At 41.3% G+C, this 22883-nt stretch overlaps 1 protein-coding gene across 1 annotated transcript in view; it reads left to right on the top strand.

Moving 5' to 3' along the window:
* The first annotated feature begins 1049 nt into the window (after positions 1 to 1049).
* ZSWIM6 (zinc finger SWIM-type containing 6) overlaps positions 1050 to 22883 on the top strand; it is a 108036-nt gene continuing 86202 nt past the window's right edge. The window contains exon 1 of the mRNA XM_053969046.1: positions 1050 to 1702. Coding sequence (XP_053825021.1) covers positions 1192 to 1702 — 511 coding nt within the window. The 5' untranslated portion in view covers positions 1050 to 1191. The remainder of the gene's footprint in view (positions 1703 to 22883) is intronic.

The raw sequence follows: 22883 nt of genomic DNA, 5'->3' as shown, positions 1-22883 counted from the left end.
GAACAGAAGTCAACCGAAGTTGCTCTGCAATGACACGGAGCCCACAGCCTCTCTGCGCAGGAAGGCGCTGTGGTCTGCGCTCGCTCGATCCCTCCCCGGCGGCATTTCCATGCAGTCGGTGTTGCAGGAGCGGCGGCGGGAGCAGCGCTCCGCGCTGGATCCTCATCATATGTACATCCATCTATCTATCTATCTATCTATCTATCTATCTATCTATCTATCTATATCTATATCTGTATATATATATATATATATATATATATTTGAGGCGCCGGCACGGACCCCAACGGCACGGTTTTTAAAGATCACCGAAAACACCATGACCCTCCGCTGTGTCACCACATCCTCACGACCCACCTGGCCAAACACGGTGCTTTCATCGCCTCCAATTGACTCACTGCGGGTCCGTGCCGCCCTGCCCCGTGTCTCGGCTCTCCCGCAGCGCTTCCAAGCCCTGACATCTGCAGAGCCAACCGGGTGCTGGCACCGGGATGACGACCTTTACCGTACTACCGCTAATAGAAGGAAAAGAAAACTCCCCACAAAACTCAACACCAACACATCTTGGTGCGCGCCTCACTCATGTAACTCAAGACCTTGTTATATGCACGCATCGGGGCTCCTGCTCTAGGGGCGGGCGGAAAGGGCTTCGCCCGTTGCGGTCCGCCTCTGAAGCAGGAGCGCAGGTCCTTTCCCCCGGGGCGGCCGCAGCCGGTACCGTACTTCCCATCCGCGAGGCGCGGCTCGCCCCGCCCTCCGGCTTTCCCGGCAGAGGTGACCGAGTTCAGGCCGCGGCGACGGCCCCGCCTCCGCATTCCATTCCCTATATGGCGGCAGAGCAGGGGGCGCCGCCGGCCACGCCTTCCTTTCCCACCACGCGCGCGAGGGCGCGCCCGGGCTTGCGCGCGTGACATCAACGGGAGAAGAGGTTGGGAGGGCGGAGGGAGGGGAGCGCACGCAACTCCTTCCCACTTCCCCCTCCCCCCCCCCCCGTCGTTCTATTTACGTTGTGACGCCGATTTGCATAAGACTCCGCCCCCCCGCAGCCGGCGAGGCTAAAAGGCCCCACCCTCTTCGCCACATAAGGGCAGAGGGGGGCGTGTCCCCGGGGGCTCGCGGGCCTTCGCTGCCTTCCTGGAGCCGTTTATAGAGTACAGCCACTTCCGCTGTCGGCTTAGAAGCGGCGCGATCATGGCGGAGCGCGGTCAGCTCCCCCACCCCGCCAAGCGCCTCTGCTGCAGACCCGGCTATGGCTCGGGCTGCAGGCCGGGGCAGCGGGCGGGCGGCTCTGGGCCCGGCGGGGGCGCGCTCTCCGCCGGACCCTCCTCCGCAGCTGCCGCCGCCGCCCTGGGGCTGCTGCCGTTCGGCAAGACCCAGAGCCCCGAGTCCCTGCTGGACATTGCGGCTCGCAAGGTGGCGGAGAAGTGGCCCTTCCAGCGGGTGGAGGAGCGGTTCGAACGGATCCCGGAGCCGGTGCAGCGCAGGATCGTCTACTGGTCCTTCCCCCGCAGTGAGAGGGAGATCTGTATGTACTCCTCGTTCAACACCGGCGCCGAAGATCCCGCCGCCGGTCCCGGGGGCGCCGCCGCGCCTGGCGGGGCCATGGACGCCGCCGCCGCTGCCGCCGACGAGAACCGGCTGCCCTTCCGCAGGGGCATCGCTCTGCTCGACGGCGGCTGCGTCGATAACGTCCTGCAAGTCGGTGAGTCACCGGCTGGTTCCGCTCCCGCGCCAGGCCGCCGCCGGTCGGGGCCGCGGGTCTCCCCCTGCGTGTCACCCGCTTGCCGTCCCTCTTTCTCCGCTGCAGCTCACCCCCTGCGGCCCGGCCCGTGCGAACCTTCACTCCCCGGCTGTACCGTGGGACGGGCAACTTCCTCCGCCGGTCTCCTCCCCCTCGTGCTCGGGACGCGCAGTGGCTCCCTGCCTCCGTGACACGGACACGGCTCCCTCCTGTCCCTTTAACTCGCAGCCCCGCACCGCTCCCCGTAATCCAGCCTGTGTAATCCCATTTGGCTCTGCCCCCCTACCAGCGTCCACCCCCGGCAATCCGGGTCATCGCTTTTCCTCGAGCCACAATAGCGAAGAGATGCAGCCCCCCCCCCCCCCCCAATCCCGAGAGGGACCGCCGGTGGAAATGAATCAGCAGAAGGGCGGCCGGCGGGGGAAGGAGGGAGGGCGGGATGCGCCGCCGTCCAAAATAAAGACATAAAAGCAGTGCGAGACCCCGGCAGCGGGAGTGCGGGGGGGCGTCCGCGAACAAAGGCATTTCTAGGGCAGCGGCGACGAGCCGGAGGGAAGGGGGCACGATTCGCCCCGCTGGGGGTGGTATGGCTTGGGGGGATGCTTTAGGATGAGCGGCTTCGTGACAAGGTGGGGAAAGCGAAGCTTTCCTCCTACTGGAACAATACCCCCCTCCTCTTCCTCACCCCCAGCCCAGCCGCCTGCCGCTGTTCTTCACCCGCTGTGGGCTCCCTTGGTTAACTCCTCCCTGCCAGTGTTTAAAGGGCTGCAGAGGTGGGTATTCCCCCACTTTTGGGGGCTGTCTGCCGGGAGCGGCTTCCCTTCCATTCCTTGAATGAAAGAGGAGCCGCCCCCGGCAGATAGTCTCCTCCGCCGGTGGAGATGCTCTTTGTGCGATCCGGCCACTTTGTTCTCATTTTCATGTATATTTGCCTCTTTTTTTTTTTTTTTTTTTTTTTTTTTTTTTTTTTTTTTTCTGTCGTTTCCCCTCCTCCTCCCCTTAAAAGGGGAAGACAAAAGAGGCTGCTGCTCGCCTTTTGTTGACGGCGGCGGCTCGGTGTGTGTGTGTTTATGTGTGTTTGTGCGTGTGTGGGGCGCCGGGATTCCCTCCTTCACACTTCCCCAAAACCTCGGTGCTGCTGCGGGTTTGACTTGGCGGGCACCTTGCAAATGTGCCATCAGGTTTTTTTTTTCCGAAGGGAAGATGTGACCCTGCTCTTAGGCTCAGTGTTCTTCTCTTCTGCTTAGGGGGACTTTCTTTTTTTTTTTTTAATTTAATTTAATTTTTAAATTTAACTTTCTTTTAAATTTAATATTTTGACTTTCTCTTTCCAAGGGGTCTGAGGTACATCTGTGGTTCCTCAGGACTGGCAAAACCAGAAGTAGGGCTTTTTTAGTTTGGTTGGCAGTGCTGAGATTTTTTTTTTCCCTTTGCTTGCACTTGATTCTGTTTGCAAGCGATTAGGAGTGACAGGAGTGCACATAGGGAGGGTTTCTTGGCTGATTGCATTTAAGCCAGGAATTCACTGTGAAAATAAAGCCAAGGGGCAATAAATAAAAAAACGCAATCTTCTCTAGGAGGCAGACACCCAGCGAGGACTTTGCTTGCTTTCAGCAGTGGAATAGGCCCCAGTGAGTAGTTGTGAAAGAAAAAAAGTAACTTTTTGTGTATCTTCAAAGGGGAGGGCATTGAGAAATGTTGGCAAGGGTCAGTATGTAGAAAGAAAATATGCATGAATACAACTTAAGTGTTGACTGCTTTTTCTGGAACCCTTAAATGCATTTCAAACAAATACTGTACCAACTGCTGAAAATACATTTGCTTTGTTGTATTTCCCCCCCTCCCCCCACCCTTATGTGAGCCTCCTTTGAAATTCTGTGCAGAAATAGTAGTGGAAATTGATGATATGAAAGATGTCAGTTTTGTTTTGACAAAACTTCTTTGACAACTCCTTTGGTGAGGGAGTTGTGGAGGACCTAGGTAGATCCTGCTGTAGGAAAATTCTTGTGTATTTTGGGTAGGTAGCTGTGTCATTAAGACCAGGTCTTGCTGACAAGATATTCCTAGTGAAGGAGAAAGGTGCAACTGCTAAAGGCAATTCCGCTCTAGAGTGAGTTATGTTGGGCAGAGAATGGAATTGATTCCATATAATGCAGCAGAATATGTAACATTGATGAAAACTTAGAATTAAGGTTATTTAAGTGCATGTTTAGTGACTGTATAAATCTGAACTTGTGTTCTTTGCAGTACGAGTAATGGAAACTCTGTAAATGTTTACTGTTGAACTATGGAAAAGTGCAGTTATTGGACAAAATACATTTTATTATATATCAGTTCAAACAGCCCTACTTGTAACCTGAAGTATTACTCTAAACAGGGAATGCAGGACTTGATTTGAGAGACTTATACATTTCAGTTCAGTGGTAGTTAAATGGCACCATTTGCTTCTGAATTTTGCATTTTACGTTTTTCAATCTAGCCCTGAATAAACATTCTGACTGTTACATCATGGTAAATAAACTTAAGCAGGAAGATTTCCCAAACCTTGTGTCTAAGGTTTGCTAAAAATACTGCTTCATACCTACCAACTTAATCTCTTGTGTGTTATCTTGTTGTAAAGAAAATCTGAAGTAAAATGAATATGATGTATTAGAGATACACACAAATAACATTCTTGATAATCAGGCAGTAAAGTTGTCTGCTAGCCTATTTTGTAGTGTATTGATGCTGTCCTAGCGTAATAATTAGCATCATTTAATTTTGAAAGGGCTTTTTCCAACGAAGATGGCTTTGGAATTCAATTTGCATCTAACTTATTGATGTGTTTATATCTTTTTGATATGCTTAACTGGACATGAAAGTTTTTCTTTTTTAGTTCATTTCAAAAGAGCCAGAAAATGCAGGTTCCTAAAGCAAACCTTCCCAACTGCATAAAACAACTCTTTTACCATGCATGTTTTTAACTTATTTCAAACCAAGTATTTTTAGAAAAAAAATCAAGTCTAAATAAGAAAGCACTTTGTGAGTAAATACAACAATCTGGAAGGAAAATTAGAAATTGACTGTTTCATTTGGCCAAATTTTGAAAATGCCAGGAGCAAGCAGACAGTTTTAGATGGCAAAGTGTATATTTGGTTTCTGAGGTTAGTCCTGAATTAGTACACAGTACTGTATTGTTGTCACAGCTGTGGCTGTCAAGGTTAGGAAGAGGTGTGATCCCTCAATAGCACAGCTGACCTGGTGAGAGCCCTTAATGCAGCTATTCTAGGAGAAGAAATAAACCCCTGTGCCTCGGCTGGTATGACTCTTGCTTGGGGAAAGACAGAGGTTGCGGTGGCTGTAGTGCTGTAAAACTCAGCTTCACTGCTGCAGCCGCATTAGAAGTAGGTTTGTCTTTGTTGCCTAGAACCTGCTTGCACATACAGGCCTTTCTTAAAAGGAGTTAGAGCTCTTTCCATGGTAGCATAAAGCTCTGTGGCAAGTCATGCTTTTAGATATGAATGGGAGGGAAGGGACTCCTAGGGAAGGAAAATATAAAGAATTCATTGACTGGCACTCACCACAGCTCTAGAATATGATGTTAATATTATAAGATAGAAAGCTGCCTTTTCTGTGGAAGGAGGTTCAGCTGAAGAGCATCAGTAGCTTGGAGCTGCAGGCTTGTGTTTTGGAAGCCCCTCAGGTTATCTGGTTGGGACATGTAACCAAAATGCTTCTTAGAGAAAAGCAAAGTAAAATTTCTCCTTTCTTAAATAGTAGTTGAAGGTCACTGATGTTTCTTTAATTTGTTCTTGAGTTAAAGACTGGAGATAGTTCTGCTTTCAAAACCAGGTGAAGCCTTTTTTTTCACCAGGACCAAGAGAAGGCTTTAGGAGACTGAATTGGTGGCTGCATGTAATTCTGGTGGAATCTGTATTGTAGTCAACAGATTTCAGATCCTTTTGGTGGACAATGATTTCAGGTAAATTTTGGTTCTTCCTAGCCATCTTTATTGAAAAAAAGAAAAAAAACCCAAACTTTCTGAAGTGGCAGAGTAAGTAAAACAAAAGTAATTTCTCTTTTTCTGTGACTCAGTTATTTGAGTGCCAGTGGTATAACATGAAACACTTTTTTTTCTTGTGATAAAACCATACTGAGTATTTTATTAGCAAAGGTGGCACAAATGTTATACTGTGCTGTGAGTTGAACTGCGACTTTTAGCAGATATGGTCATCCTCACTGGTGTGTGCAATATATATATGTAATTGTTGATGAAACCTGTAGGACAGATGTATGTAGTAAAAGGATTTACTTAATGAAAGTAACACTGTGTTGTGTGACAAACCTAAGGCCGTAATTAATGGCAGTGCAGGAACTGTGTTTAGCGTTAACTTTTTTTGAACTGTGATACCAAATATTCTGGTATGTGTAGTGACCTTTTTCCCTTGGAAAAAGGTTGTGTTAAATTCTGCCTATTTGAAGAGGAGAACTTTGTGTGCTTACATGCTGAAAGAACAATCATGTTCAATTTAAGGGGTTTGGTTAGGAAAGTATAAGTAAAACAAGTAATCCAGAATTTGTTAATACAATATTGTGGTATGGGTGTAAACAAATGATGTCTGACTTTTTGCTGGACTTTTTTTTGACTTAGTTCCAAGCCTAGTAGAGAGTTTTGTGAAAATACCTTCTTCAATTCCACTTTCACTTTGCTCTAAGAAATAACTACTGATATTTCCAAGTCCCAGAACAGAAACTAGTAAGCTAATTTTTAAATGTTTCTTCCTGAAAGGGAGACATCTAATGCATTGTAGTTTCCTTGTTGAATTTGGAATGTATTGTGTTAACTGGTGAATATGCAAGCTATTTTCTGTGTGCGTGCTCTAATACACTATCCTTAACCTTGAAAATTTTCTTTGGAAACTCTGAAAAAAAAGCTGGAGCTAAAGAAGAAAAAAAGCTGTCTATCAAGACCAGATCACTAAAGGTGGAAAAGCTTTGTAAATGAGCTCTTGCATTTAATTCAGGCTTTCTAAAAGTATCAAATCTTGATTTCAAGAGAGAGTAAGTATTTAAGAGTGATTACAAGTTCTGAAACAAAACTTGTATATATATATATATCTTCCTATGTAATTGTGAATAGTAGGATAAATGTAATTGGACAATGTCAATACTTCTGTAGAATTAATTTATTTTTTTTAAGGAAAATAATTGTTAATCACAAGTTTAAACCAAGAAATCTTCCTTTACACAAGAATACAGTGTTGTATTTGGTTCACGTAACAAAATTTTTAATTGTGTGTTTTAGGTCAGTTTTCATGTTTCTTATGTTCCATTTCCCCCTTAATTTCAAGGTTTTCTTCACTTTCATTTTCAAAGCTGCCATTTCTTTTAGAAAGTGATTCCATCTTTGTATATGAGCCGATGCTTTGGTATGTAGCAATGTTTGAATTTCAGCCACTTGTCACGCCAGCATTGGCTTTCTCTCCCTGTATGCTAACTTTCAGAGGTGAACTATTAATTAAACACAAAATCTGTGTGTGACGGTAGGCTGGGGCTATTTCAAAGTGAGCATCAGACAAACTGGTTTCCTTAAAAATAATTTGCTAGTTGCTGTATTTTGCTGTATCATTTGCTTTTATAAATGAACCTGTTAAAATCAAATCATTACTTAAGACTCTCATCAAGTTCTAATTTAAAAAAATCAAGAGGAAAAAATTTGCTAAATTGTCAGGTGCAGTTCTTACTGTTGAAGGATGAAATGTAGTAGATGGCATGCTCTAAGATATGTCTGCATGAGTTCAGTTTAAGTGTTACCTACTCTCTAGGTCATCTAGTGATGTCAAGATAAAGTGTGAAGTTTTGTAGTAGTGTAAATATGATTGCAAAGCTACAGTAGTATAGGAAAGCAGCTGACATTCCTTAACTTGTTTTCTATTTGCTTGAGGGGTACGGTAGGAGAATTTACTGCTTCTTAAAAAAAAAAACCCGAAGTCAAGTCAAAAAAGGACCACACTATTTTAACTGACAAAAGGTATCCTAATTTATGATTACGCTGTCTGTGACATGAACTAGTTTGAAATCTTAAAAAGCTTTCATGTGTGGCAAGGATACAGATTTAATGTGAATTCTGATTGCCTGGAATGCAGTCAGCCTGACAGCACGTGAATACTTGAGTGTTGTCCAGCAACTGCACTTGTTCTGAGAGATCTGTCTCCTCGAACTTTTAGTTTTTGCTGTTGGTTTACTTTCCAAGATGATGTATGTAAAAAGTTCTCAGCTGGATATGTGTGCAGCCCTTGACATGGCTTCATAACCTTCTGTGACCTGGATCACTGGTGATGTTGGCTGGTGCTGTACACTGGTTTGCATTCTCTTTCCAGCTGCATGCCAATTACCATGATTTATGTGATGGCCTTGCGGCACATTACCCTGCTGTCCTCTGAAGCAGCAACGTGCATCCAGTCTTTGTGGCCTTGGCTGTGCTTTGGAGGGCCAGGAAGTATGGAAAAGCTGAGATATAAATCACCATCTTAAAATAGATGTTTTCTGACTGAATTCTGTAAATGTGCAAACAGACTGGAGGAGTCGAGCCTTCTAATAGTAACTACAGTGTATAGAATTCCTTTGTGGTTAAGTCAGAACTGATAAAAGGCCTGCTGTAAGAGCTGAGTGGGCATACAAAAGACTTTTTCTGATGTGACACAATTCAGTATAGACTAAAGTGTCTCCTAATGTGGAATTTATACCAACACTTTATTAAACACCTTTGAAAAGTGCAAACTAAATATTCAAAGAGGGCAGATTTCAGCAGTGTTTAAAGTATTGTGATGCACATCATTACATGCTTTAAAAATGAGAGTGTAATTTTTTATTTGTGGCTTTAAAGGTCATTTATTTATTTATTATTATTATGTAAGCCTCCATTCCTCTTTGCAAGTGAGTGTATTTGACAGTCGAAAAACCTGGAAGTTTTGCTTTGGAAATGCAAGAGCAGTGGCTGAGAAAGTCTGATGCTAATTGGAAGGATGCAGTAAAACCTGTCAGTGAGTTTAAATTTGCATTAGTAGAGTTAGCTGATCAGATAAATAGGAAGCTTATGTACTGAATTAATGTTCTAAAAATTCAAGTGATATACCTTTTATCATAGTTTATTTAACAATACACTGGTTTATATAAGTCATCTTTCACTGTTAATTGGTGTCAGACCTTTAATACATTTTGGCATCATTGGAAAAATAATGGGGGAAATGGCATAGTAAGATATTTCACAGAAGTGCATGTTAATATATATTTTTATTATGTCTTTTTTACTTTATTTTTCACAAAAGTTAATGGCATTCAAATAATTCTTTTAAAGGCCTGAACAATCAACTGTTGCATAGCTGTATGACTTCTAAGAAATGAAACACTTTGTTGTATGTGTGCCAAATTTTACTGCTAACTAGTTACTGACAGATGAGAGTAAATGCAGTGACAGTGCAGGAACTATGCAGGAACTGTGCAGCTGACTACAATATTTAATTTACACTGACTAATGAAATGAAAAACATTAGGCCGTCAAGGCACTTTAAATTGCATAAACCCTTACAGATTGTTACAAATGTACAGCCTGTAACAGAGTAGAGGCTCAAGTTTGCATGTATTCTAATTATTTAAGTGTTTATAAGGTTGTGTTAAAAGCTTGGCTTTGGGTTAAAGGCTTCAGCAGTGGCTCTCAGATTTGTTTCTGTATGTTATGCCTTCTTTCTGCATAGCAATGTTCCACTATGTGTGCAAGTCAGCACAAACTTTTTAAACTCAAACACTTCAGCTTCTAGTTTACCCTTGTCAAAAGTGGCTCCTGAGCTTTATTATTAGTTTTTAATTTCTGCATTTAACTTGGCTATTTTGACTAGGCTGAAGTGCATGGAGCACCGATCCATATTCAGTGATTAATGATGGGATTGATAGTATGTTTGTCAGTAGTATAAATAAATAATATATAATGTCATCTTCAGAGTTTCGTATGCTTGATTGTTGGTCCTTTCTTTGACTTAAGTGCAGCTGTGGCTATGAAAGGATAGCAGATAAAATCTGTGTTAAGAATTCATTACCAAATACACTTACAGATAATCTTCTTGGGATCTTCTGGAAAATGTGAGGTAATCAGTTTAGTGGAGAGCTGTACTGTAAGTTGTTAGTTGCTTCCACACCAATTCAATCAGACTTTGCTTCTGCTATTGGCGGAATATAATGCAGTGTTTTGGGAGGGTGGAAAGTAGTCTTAGTCATCTGCATATTTACGAAGCTGGATTTAGTGACCATGCTTACTGGATTAAACATGGCTTGTTCTTCTTTGGACAATTCTGCAGAGTCTACTGATTTTAAAAATATAAGAACAGGGAAAAATCAATAGTCTAAATGAATTGTTTAATATATTAGCTCAAGAAAAAGAAAAAACTGGAACACTTTTATTCTGAAATACTGTTATTACCAATGACAGCTGGCTGTGCTGGTGCTGTGGTACATGCAAAATGAGTCTCAGTTCTTCCATTGATTTAGATTGTAAACTGAAACCTTGCAAACTGTCTACAGTTAGTGTCTTGGGGATAAAATATCAAGTACATTATATTCTCTTTCTGGATTTAATGTAGCTATATTATACAGAAGCCCAAAACTTCAATTTTGCTTCCTCCACAGCAGGGGGATGAGGATGACATAAAATGCATGGCTGTTTTTTAATCTTTATTATTGCAAGCCATGATACATGAGTGCGCCATCATGTAGCATTCCTTGTCAAATACAAATACCCATGAATTAATAGAGGTGACTTCAGTTCAATGTGCTAATGCATGAATGGCCGGCAGTGACTAGGACTGGGACATAATTTAACAGATGCTGTGAAAGTCTGATGGAATAAGGAAGCTAAGAAAAAAATTCTTAGTCCTGTGTATAAATTTTAGAAGCAGCATACCACTTAGTTTTACTGACTTAGTTTTGAGTGATCAGTTTTTAAGTTGTCATGTATCCTGGCAGTAGTTTACAGGTTTGATTTCTAGGTAATTTTGTAGATGATAAATGTAAATGACTGTTCGGTAGCAGGGAGCAAAGATGTACTTAGGAATAAACAAGAGTTTGTCTTATTGAATAATACATGCTCGAAGAGAAGAAAGGTGATAAAATGCTGAGTAAAATGCTTTATAGATGAGAGGCCAAGAAGAGAAGCGGGAAAGTGGTACTTCCTGAGATAATACAGAAGTCAAAGACCTCACCAGATACCTGATCAGGTATATTTAAGGAGGATGTAGTCTAAATGACTCTTGCCTCTATACGATCTACTTTTAATGGGTATTAGCAAATGCATGGAAGCTTTTTCCTACAAAATGAAACATGGCTTTCAAGATGGAAAATAGGTTAGCAAACAGTAACTTAGCTGTTCTGTAGCTTTTGAAATTGTAAAATAGTTTTAAGTTATGAAGTGGGTGTCCTTTCACTCTTTTCAACCTTTTGTTCCAGTTTCAGTTTTATAAATAAGGTATATCAGATGCACAAAGGTAATGCTCTGATTTTTCAGGTAATGATTTTCTGTGTGTTTGGAGGGTGTTTGTCAGATTTTCTAATGGAAAGCTTGGCCAGTGGTATAACAAAACCATTGACTTCATCTTGTACAACTGTTTCAAAGAGATTTTTTCATAGTGTTAATTATTCACTGATAAAGCTGTAGACTCATAGTGAATGAAATTCAGTTAAAGCTGTTTCCAAACTGTATTTAATTCTCCTGTATTGGCATGAAATGGCTTGGTTTTAAAGCATTGTATATTGCAAAAAGAGACTTGTTTTCTTACTCCTCTCCCCCAGCAGTGAATATTTATGGCACCCAGACTTGTGAAAAACAGATTTCTTTTCTTCCCAGAACCCATATATTGTCCTGACCTGGGATGGAAGTGCAGACAGGAATCTGATGATGAGTGATGCACAGCTTCATTGGACAGTTCTTCAGACAAAAGTAGGAAGGAGAAAGAGGAAGACAACTGCCAGAGTTGCTGCAGTGGTCATCAGAGGGACTAGAGTTTTTCCTGCTGATAAGCGGCCATATGGAATACAAACTTAACATTGGTAGGGGTTATAAGATAAGTGGTAAAGACTAAAAACATAGGACAGATGTGAGCATTGTAATCTCAGTACCAAAGAGATCCAGAGTCTTGTTGTACTTGAAAGGAAGGACTTGTGACTGCTCAGCAGGACAAGGAAGGAATGCTGCTGTTGTCAGAAAGCTGAATATTCCGAGTATGTAGAATATGCTTAAGGGAGCAAGATGTCAGTAAGATCAAAGCTGCCCCTTCCTGATACTCAAGGTGTGAAATGGTAGCTATTGAAATGTTAGATTGGATGAGTAGAAAGATGTGAATCATGGGTATGTGCTCCAGTGAATCGTGCCTGTTATGAGGTCCATCTTCCCCTCCCCCATTGAATAACAAAAGGAAGTTAAGAAGTAGAGGTCAAATGTTGAGAAACATTTGAAAGGCAGAAGCAGAGGAAGACGACTGAGCAATGAGACACTAAGCTTTTCCTAAGTGATTTTAGGAAGTAAAAGGAGAAGCACAAAAATCTATAAAAGTTGAAATTTCTGGGAGGGAAATCAACATTTTCTGGAAGTGCTGAAAGGTACAGGAACCTGAATCCAGAAGACATTACCACTGGGGACTATGGTGAGAACCATCCCAGTGTGATGCACTGCATTGGAGCCAGCAAGGGCCCAATGGCAGAACCACATTCCAGGCAAGGGCCTTGGTGTACTCAATGACTTGTTGTGGGAGCGAGAGAGTGATGTGGGACAAGATGGTGTGATACAATGAAAGCACCTCAGGCAAAAGTTAATGGGTGAGTTAGGTGGGAAAATCAGCAGCATTAGAGTGCAAGAAGTGTCTGTATACTAGCCTGGCATACATGTAGCTTGATTGGTAGGCATTGGAGGTTTTGTATAGCTATGTTTTGTTCCAGGAGCCCAGGAGGTATAGCATGTCATGCATGCAGCCTTGGTGAGGCAGTAAGTGTTGTGAGCCTGGGGATTGGGGTATGTGGTGTTCATATATGACAAAGTCAAGAGCAGATCCACGTGTATTGCAGTTGATGCTGGTTTGAAGTATCAGAAGCAGAGTGGGGATGCTGTATTTGTATAGTGGGTTGGAGGTGGGACTGCTGCAGAAGGAGCCTGCAATTTAATCTTCCATCAGTAGTTGGGTACAAGTAATGTGAGTCAGCAGCAGCATGTTCAATGCAGGTGGAGGGACCTTTGAACCAGCTTATTCTCTGTAGAGCACACTGCCCTGATACCATACTCTCTGCGTTGACCAGCTCCTCTTGCACAGGTAAAAGCAACTTCGGTCAGCTGCTTTCTGTCAGGAATGGGTATATTTGCAAGCAGGGGGCTCCTGCGACGTTTGTGGGCAGTGTGTATTGTAGGTGTCTTAACAGTGGTGTCCAGTGTGGTGGTGACAATGCGCAGACCCTGATGTGGTGCAGCAGCAAAGGGCCTCCACTGACTTGAGCGATGCATGTCAGCTGTTTGGAGGCTCTTGTACAGGCCTGCAAAACCTGTGTAGATGTGGTGTGCTGAACAAGGGCTATGGTAGGTAGTTTCTGGTCTTTGTAAATATGGATTTCAAGCACAACTGCAGTCCTGATCTGTCTTTTTCTTAAGGCTTGTAACCTTAGGTTGCCTGACAAAGGTTATAAGTGACAAAGGCCTTAAACTCTGACAGAAGTTGTAACTATATTTCCAGTTATTCCTTTTCTTAGGGAGGGGGCATATTTCTCATTGACCAAGCCTGCTGCCCTAAAGAATGCTGCTGATATGGAATCACAGTGTGGCTGTGAGCATGGGAATTTTCCAAGAGCCTGTTCCAGCAGGCTTGCAGTCTCTTGTCACTCAGTGAACTTCTCCAAGGACAGACTACAAAACAGGCCTATCAAAATAATTGTTTTCCATGGTGAAATACTTGTCATGAATATGGTAAATGAAAGAACGGACTCATTGGCTGAGCCATGACTCATTTACTTCTCTGTGCCTCATTGTGTAACTCTTAGAACAGAAAACGCACATTGCTGTGCTTATAAACTTGTATTTTGGAAAGATTTTCTGTGACTGCCATTTGCGAACTTCACTCACTGTGTTATTCACCCTGAAGTTCCGTCATTGCTTTAGGCTGGCTTAAATGCCAGCTGCTGTTAAAGGAACAGTGCAGTTCTCAAACTTTCAGCGTGTGCCAGGGCTTGTGGAGCTGCATGGTGAGCCAGACAACTGGCCTGCTTAGGAATTGCTTGGTGAGTTTTACCTGGTTTATTGGCCAAGAAAATGCTACTCTTGATGAAAGGGAGAGAAGATTGCATGAGGGGGCAGACAAAGTCAGGGCTCCTTTCTGTGTCAGTCAGACTGGTTTAGAGTGGACATGAAGCCATAACTGCTACCTGGGGAAAGGAGGTAGGTGCTGTGTTTGGGACTCCAGCTGTGGCAAAAGGCAGCCTGTTTGTTTCAGAGCCACTAGGACAGGCCTTTCCTGCGCTCAGGTGCTGTGTTTCGCATATATGAGTGAGCCATTTTCCATATCACTTCATCCACAGTGGTTTTTTTTTTTTCTTTTTTGTGGCACAAAACCTTGTCTAAATGATGAGTACCCCTTCCCACTCCCATCAGTGGTTAAAAGAAAGCCAGACAAATGTTTACATTAGGAGTATAGGAAAGGGGAAGGAAATACCCTAACAATTTAGTCCAATTGTGCAAATTCATATCTGTCTGTATTTGCATAGCTGTTGTAAATGGTACTTTTTGCCTTCAAAGTTCATACATTTCCTCTTCTTTTGTGGCAGTGTTCAACTTCAGTATACTTATAACATAGACTTTTAAAGTAATTTTTCTCCTTACTATGCTGTTGTTTGGTGTCCAAATTGTGTGTTTTGTGTTTATTTTCATCATAGCTGTCGACCTGTTTATTTTCATCATAGCTGTTGCTAAAGTGTTCACAGCTTTTAGTGTGACTAGACCTGCTGAGCCAACATAACTAAGAATGAGAAGTCTCTTCTTTGCTTCTTGAACTTTCATCTGTTGCTACTCAAGAGTCACTGGAGGTTGCAGGGTTGTGGTAATGTAGCAGAGACTTTGGGTGTCTCGCATGGTCTTTTTTTTTACTGGTGGTAATGCTTGTGAAAGACCTGATGGAGCACAATGTGGAGATTTCAAGCAGAGTTTGTAGGGCTGGCTTGTAGGCGAGAAAAAGCCTTACTGCTTGTAAAATACGTATTTTTGATATGGATTTATTGAGAGTCTGAAATAGGTTTGTGGTGTTCCAGTATCATTACTGCTTCCTCAAGTAGAACATCAATTGAGCAGAATGGTGCTTTTGTGTAACTTTGGTAGCGTGGAACAGACAGCTGCTTCGATAAGTGAGGTGTGTTTACTGAAATGATCTGTTTTCAGGACTCAAAGTCAATGTGTGATCTATTCCAGATGCCACTAACTAATGCAGAGCTTTGTTTGCCTCTAACTGGTGGAGGGAAGAAGTGCAGGAATGCCTTGTTGCACACTTCACAGTGCAGATGAGGCCATTTTTAGGGCAGAAATGGCTTTCTTTACCATAAAGAGAATTTCTGTGGGACTCATCTATCTGGGAGAGGGTGCTTTGGCTTTCTCAACTGCTTGTGCGGTGGGTGATCAGAGTTTATTACTGGCTTACTTCTAACAGTAGCCTGCTTCAGTGAGGAAGGATTCATCTGGGTTGCTCACCTCCTAGAGGCTTCCTACAGTTCTGACTAGACAGTTGTGGCTGTCAGACTGTTAAAGGCACGGGGTGAGACACGGAGTCCTTACGTTTTGCAAACCTTAGGCAGGGTTCTTTACCTCTCTGGCTTGTCTCCCGGTAAAAGGGAGCCTACGTGACCTCCAACCCTAACTGATGCGTCTAGAGCCTTCCAAACCTTTTCAGCTAGTGTTTATTGTACATATTTAGCGCCTAAGCTAAACATTTCTCATTTGAGGAAAGTAAAGTTATATAGTCTTGTTATCTTTTCTGCTCTAAAGCTCCACTGCTAATGGTATAAAATTAGATGGTTATAAGATTAGATGGCTTCTTTCTGTCATATCTTGTTTTAGGTTCACCAGAAATGTTTAATGTGATACTTTGGAAGCTGACTATGACTTCTGCAAGCCAGGTTTGTTAAAGAAGTACCAGTTTGAACTCTTATCTGTTTAGGAAAATGAAAAGCACTCAGGTGTATAAGTCTTTTAGGTTTTGTACCAATTAGTGTGGTTTCATGGTTGTTTTGGGTTTGACCCCTCCACCTCTATTCCTACTTCTGCTTTGCTATTTTGAAGATAAGTACAATCAGGGCAAATTGGCTCTTCAGAACAGGATTTTGAGCTATACTCAGTGCTATTGCTCACGTGAAACTAACAAATAGGAAAAAGAACAATCCCCGTGGGTAGTGCAGGAGGTTCTTTAAATACAGTCGAATACAACAAAAGTGTTCAAATTTGAAGCTTGGCTAGATTATATTCAGCACAATCCCTGTGAGGATGGGGCCAGGGTGAGGGAAGAGGAGAGGAGCAGAGGTTGTAGATGTCCTTTACCTTCATGAAATTCTGAAGTTATTTCCTGCACTTTCATTTCTATATTTGCACAAATCCAAGATTGTAATTAATGTAATTCTAGAAAAAGATTTTTTTTTCATTTTACTCATAATTGAGTATGTTTTATTTTTAATCGGGGGAAATTTATTTTTGCATTTGTTTTCAAAATAGGGTTAAAAACCTGCAATTTTTATGTGCTGCAGTTGAGTGAATCTCTGTAATGCTGCTAAGTGTAAAACTTAATTGGATTGATATTTCTTGATGGAACAGGTTGAGGTGGATGTTCTCATCACAGCTCTTGGGTTGAATGAAAAAGAGTCTGCTGCTAAATCCCATGCACTTAAGTCTTTGCATACAGATTTGCTCGCAAGTTTAGAATTTTGTGGAACTAGTTCAGGAATCTTGACTGGCACTTGAATCTTTGCATACAGATTTGCTCACAAGTTTAGAATTTTGTGGAACTAGTTCAGGAATCTTGACTGGCACTGGCCATCTGTGCCAAAGTGCTCCAGAATCGTTATGTAAATACCCTCACACCAGCTGTAGGTGAGAATGCTGTCTGTGGGTGCATGGCCAGAAGCTGCTGCGTTTCAGCTGCTCACTGTAATTTTCTCTCTTCAGACCTTTATCTTTCACCTTCCTGAAAGACAACTGACCACTCTCCACCAAGGACTAAAGTCCTCTTGGGGGACTATCCACAGGGCAGTTTCCATGGAACAATGAATGTGCCACCAGCTGTGCTTGTGCATAGTTTCTTCTGTTGCCATAGTAGGTGTGAAATTATCTAAGGTTGTTTAACCTGATAGAGAAGTTTAAGAAAAGTCTTAGATTTTAAATGTGAACATATGAGGATGGGTTCCTACTAGTTTCAGATTACTACCGTTTCTGAAATTGTTTGTGTAGTTTTGTCGCCTTAGGTGCTGTTTGAATTCAGGGTAAAGTTTCTGCCAGTTGTGCTGTGCAGATGGTAGGTTTAGTTCATCTAGTAGTCTCCCTAAATGTATTCATCTTTAAAGACAAAATTTTATGCAAACTAGTAACTGAGACTCATGAAATTACTTTTAGCATGCAATTTCTGTGAAATGCATCCCAGAAAAACTTAGTGTGCACAGTGATTTGATAAGCTTCCATGAAGATTAATCTGTCACAGAGTCAGGATGCAAGTACTGGATCTGTTCTAGCTCACAGTACTTGAGCAGAAACAACAGGCACAAAATCAATTAGTCTGGGTCTCTGGGACGTGTTCTTTAGTATTATCTTCACAAGAGCAGTGCAGCACCAGGTAATAAAGAAAATAGAAGATTTTTAGTGCATAATTGTCGAAATCTTTGCTGTTGGGAAACCTCAGAACATAAAGGTTATTCAAATCAAATATATGAAACTTGCTTTTAGATAGGAGTGTCTGTTCTTGACTTAGACCATTTTGAGCACTTACTGTATTGAGGCATTAAAAGCAGAGTGTCAGTTTTAGAAATACTGTCATCCCTCAATGAAGGAAAAATGTATACTGAATGATGAGTTATGGTGAGTATACAGGTTCACACTGTGTTTCTTACTGAGCTTCATGATAGTTTCAGTTCATTTCTGAACTGAAATCCTTCCCCCACTCATGTAGTAATGAGGAGATGGAAAGACAAAGATATACCCAGACCCAAAGCAGTGTATTATGAAAAGACAGCTGCAATTTAAGCCACCTATTTGTAAGTGACACTGATCTCTAGAGATGCAGTGGTTGTGAATATTTTGAAGTTCTTCAATTCTTAATTGCTAAAATCTCGAAATGCATCCCTGATTACTGCAAGCTTTTTTATCTCTTTGCATTCTGATTATTATGAATACAATTTGACACATCTTTATTAAGCCTATTTTAATTTGATTCATACAGAGAGAGTGAACTGAATGCAAAAGAAGAACCTCTCCTGAAGACTGGAGTAGCTTCATTTAGCCTGGTCAGTTAGAAAAAAATGTATTTCCTCTGAAGAGGGGTTAAAGTATGTGTGCTGTATCTTTGTCGTCATTTGAAGTTATACTTGAAATTATATATCACACTGGGGACTGTACAATAATTGAGAGGTCATTCAAGAGAGAAAAACCAGCAGGTGAATGGAATCTGTGACTTCTAACAAGTTCACTGAAAGTTACTAAGTTTTTGAGCATGCCTGCAAAGTAGGATAACTTATTTCTTCTGTTGACAGAGTTGCTAAACATTTACCCTGTTATATTTACATCAGTTCACCTAGTCCACTTAAAGCAGAAGCAAGACCTCTAGGAAAACCTTCATTAACCTATGTACTGATGATGACTGTGCTGCTCTTCTCATTTCATATTAGCAGTTAGCAGGGAGAGTCATTATAATTTGGAATTCTGAAGCTAATTACATTTACTGTGCTGTCTGCACAGGCTAATTTTGAAGGCTTATAAGATTAGGTGTGAGAGGAAGGGGAAAAAGATCTTTCAGAATATATATTGAAATGATTATGTGTTTTGGAGACTTTTGTGCATTGTAAATATAGAAACTACTTGCCGGCTTTTGTTTTTTGCCAGTAGTAATAAGTTTTTCATACATTCACAGCTGTTTATTGTATGAACAGCTGACAACTCATGCTTTCAGAGGTAAGGTGAGCTGGCTTCTGGGTAGAACAAAGACCTTTGTTAGAGTAGGAAAGAGATTCCCCCCCACTCCCAGAACACAAATGTAAAGGCAGCTGGCAGCATGAATGCAGATCGGAAACATATCTGGAAACTTAATTCCCCCAATTGTGGTGTTACTGAAGTGCAAGGATTTATTTTTGGTTTACTGTCTTTAAGGATTTTAGTATTTAGCAAATAAAACTGTATGCTTTTGTATGCTGCGTTTTTGGGTTGTATGAAAAACTTTAATGCACAGAGAATAGTTGCTAAAAAGGAGGAATGGACATGCTTGCAACATATTGTGTGATTTGTCTTGTGATGAGGAATAGGGGAGTCATTTGGGTTAAACTAGATTAAATAAATAAACCCTGTAGGTCTCAGAGCCCTTGGGTGTCCCTGAATACAGCATTATATGGGAGTGTTATGGAAATAGTCATTCAAAATAAGCAACCCCGATGTTTGTAAACCGGTATCTTGTGGTTACTTCTGTAATCTCCTTCCGTAGACATGATACCACTTATTTTGCATATGTGTTATTACTTAGATAACCTTTAAGGAATGCTACTTACTCCCTCCTTAATTTTTCTGTGTGCCTAAACTATTACCATAGTCTTGATCTAGCTGTGTGACTACTTTAGCTCCAGTGCTTTGTTTATTCTGCCTTTTTACCCTTTAACTTGGCAACAGTGTTTGGAGAGAACTTCGTGAGGGAGAGATGCTCCTTGTGTTTTGAAGAGTAGGCACCACTGAATCAAATCAGCTCTCCATACACAAAGAAAAGGAATTTGAATGCAGCAGCATAACAACAAGAAGTGTGCCCAATTGCACTATACAGGTTAAATGACATATAGAAAGTGGTGTCTTCCACAGATGGACCAAGGTAGTGTTGTACTTTCAGTTTGTTTGTTTGCTGAGAGCAAATTGCTTTTCCTTGAAGAACAAAATGAAAAAGTTTTTATCACAACCTTTGTAATTGGCAAACAGTTGTTTTTGTACTTTGGCTTTGTAAACTGTTATGAATATACCAGTTTGAAAAATAATAGAAACTAGATTCTTCTTTAATTTGAAGAGCGTTTCTAACATGCCATGCTTTTAACTTATGTGCTACTGAATACTTTGGGAGTCTTCCTTGAGAAAAAAGGTTTAAACTTAGCTGAGTTGTAATCTCACACAAAATAACTGATACTTAATATTAAAACAAAAACTACTCAAATTCACTAATGAGAATAAGCTATTATACTGTATTAATTAAACTACATTTTTTATGTTGTTCCATTCTGTGCTAGTCATGAAGTCTTAAAACTGTTATTGTTCTCAGTTCTGTCTTCCATATAGAAAACACTGAGCTTAGTTACAGCAGACTTGAGTGTTTAGGCTGCTTTTTTTACTCCTTTTTTAGGCTCCTTAGAAGACCAGTCTGTTCACTGAAAATAGAAATCAATTTAAAACTGGTTACAGCCACCATTTTCTAAGCCTCTTACACTGTTTTTAAATCACTTTGCTTTGCAATTATTCAAGTACATTATCTCTAAAGAGCAAAAGCTAGTAAGAATTTAGGATTCTTAAAGGGCATAGTAATGCATTTTTGAAAACTGTTTAGACTAGTTCAGTGACATGTAGAGGGTTATCAAAGCACAGCAGGCTCAACACTAAATGATACAGTGATTTGTACTACTCAGAATGTTCTGTGTTAGTGAGAAAGCCAAGCCGACTTCTGACGTATGAAGATAACAGATGGCAATCACTGGTCACCCTGCTGAGTCCAAATGACCTATCTCTAATTGTATACTTAACACTCTTTTGTTTCCTTTTTTTAAATCTTGCTTGTGGCAAAATATGTCAGGTACTTAAGGCACTTTTTGGATTATGTAGAGCAACATTTCTGGAACTCAAGGATCAGTTTGGATTCTCTTTGGCTAGATATTGGTACGATAATGTTCCCTTTCCGGCTTTCTTGCCCCCTCTTCAGATTATTGGTTTGTACTGTGTTCATCTGCTGCAAATAAATAGTGGGATGAAGTTTCTTGTCCATGACCATTACTGTTACAGTTTTTCATAACTCATGTAATATGAAAGCTTCCTTTGGTTCCTTTTTAGTTTGTTTAGATCAGTTCTTTTTCTTATTGCATTTGTTATGAATTGGTTTTGAAACTTTGTATAAATGGAGGAATCCACTAGTCTTGAAATGTGGTTCATTCAGTGAAGATCTGTATGCAGTAAGGCTTACTAAAAGCTATAGCTTGCCTTTGCAATTTGATTGTCTCTGTAGAAAGATTGGGGCTTGGTTGACCTATGCTGTGCCTGTGTAGTATGTCACTGGACATTCCAGCTATTAACATAGCTTTGACTGCATCTACAGTTAAAGAACATGAAACCTTGCAGTGTTGATGAGTTTTAAATTGAATTTGCAAGAATTCCATGTGCTATAAGGCATATGCTACTAATATGGAACATCCTGAATGATGATTAAGGGCTTGCAAAACTTTAATCTAATTTTCAAAATGAGTGAAGTTAGATTTGTAGAGTATTTTGTACCTAAGTTTGTGCACAAGTGTACAGCACAGCAGCAGTTATGCAGCTAATAACTTTGCGCATGTTTGTATTCATTGGCACTAAAATGGTTTTTAAAAAACACAACAAAACCAGGTACCCATTGGTTTCTTTCAAGAAATTACTGCTCCATGAAGGATAAGATTCTTAAACAAAAGCACTGCACCTTTTCTTTTGAGTTTTTAAATATTTTGTCATTAACCATTTGTCACTGTGTTTGCTGGCAGTTGAATTTAAGCTTTAGAATTTTTGGGCAATTATCAATAGAGCTTAGTTCTATTGTCTCCTTGGATTGTGTTGAGGTGTGGATGTTTTTGTGTGGTTATTTTTTGGTTTTGGGTTATTTTTGGGTTTTGGGGGTTTTTGGTGTTGTTTGGTTTTGCTTGTTTTTTTGTCTTTTTTCTCTCTAAATGACTAGGTGGGAATTGAAACTCTTTAGTCTATTTTTTTTTTTTTTTTTTCTGGCAGAATTATCCAGGAAGAAAGATAATTCTGTTTCTGGGATTTGGAACTCTCAGTCAAGGCTGAAGAATGAAACTGTTAGGGCAATAAATGCAAGGTCTTAAGAAGTCAGTAATTTTATCTGACTCCTTCCCAAGATTTCTGTCTAGTTTAAAGACATGGCATGGCAGACTGGTAAGGAATTCACCATGACAGCAAAAAGTGTTTCCTTCTGCTCAGGAGGAGCTTCCTGTGTTTTACTTTATCTTGTCACTGGGCATCATGGACAAGAGTGTGGCTCAGTTTGCTTTATGCTCTCTCTTTCGGTATTTCTTGAGACAAATTGATGAGACCTCCCTGAGCCTTCTTTTCTGCAGCCTGACCCCAGACCAAGTAGTCACAGCCTTTTTCTTCTGTGTGAGGTATTTCAGCTCCTATATCACCTTTGTGGCCCAGAATGAGTTCTGGACTCATTTGAATAGGTCCATGTCTGTCTTGTAATGGGGAGCCCAGCCCTGGACACAAGCACTTAAGTGTGGCCTCAGAGGTGCTAAGCAGAGGGGGAAGATCACATTCCTTGATCACCTGACAGCACTCCTTCTCTTGCAGCCCAGGTATACCACTAGCTGCCTTTGCTTCAAATAACAGTCAAAAGAGAGCAGTTTAACTGGTTCTGGTTTCAGACAACCCTTAAACTGTTGCATCCTGGGGTCAAACGCCACATTAAACCCAAATAAAAGTGGAATAAAAACACTTAAAAACAATCACAACTCTGCATTTACCCTGCCAGTGTAACTGGAACAATTTCCTTCTTTTCAAACTTGAATTTTTAACACCAGCATTAACACCATTCACTTAGTGGATGGAGAATTGGTGCTGCTTTATTTGTGATGAGCTACAAAATAATTAATGAATTGCGTATTCTCTGTTAGCATAATG

The sequence above is a fragment of the Vidua chalybeata genome, chromosome Z (genome assembly GCF_026979565.1).
Source record: "Vidua chalybeata isolate OUT-0048 chromosome Z, bVidCha1 merged haplotype, whole genome shotgun sequence".
In the NCBI taxonomy this organism is placed as follows: Eukaryota; Metazoa; Chordata; class Aves; order Passeriformes; family Viduidae; genus Vidua; species Vidua chalybeata.
The sequence above is the reverse complement of the archived record's forward strand: the minus strand, read 5'-3'. Positions and strand labels throughout refer to the sequence as shown.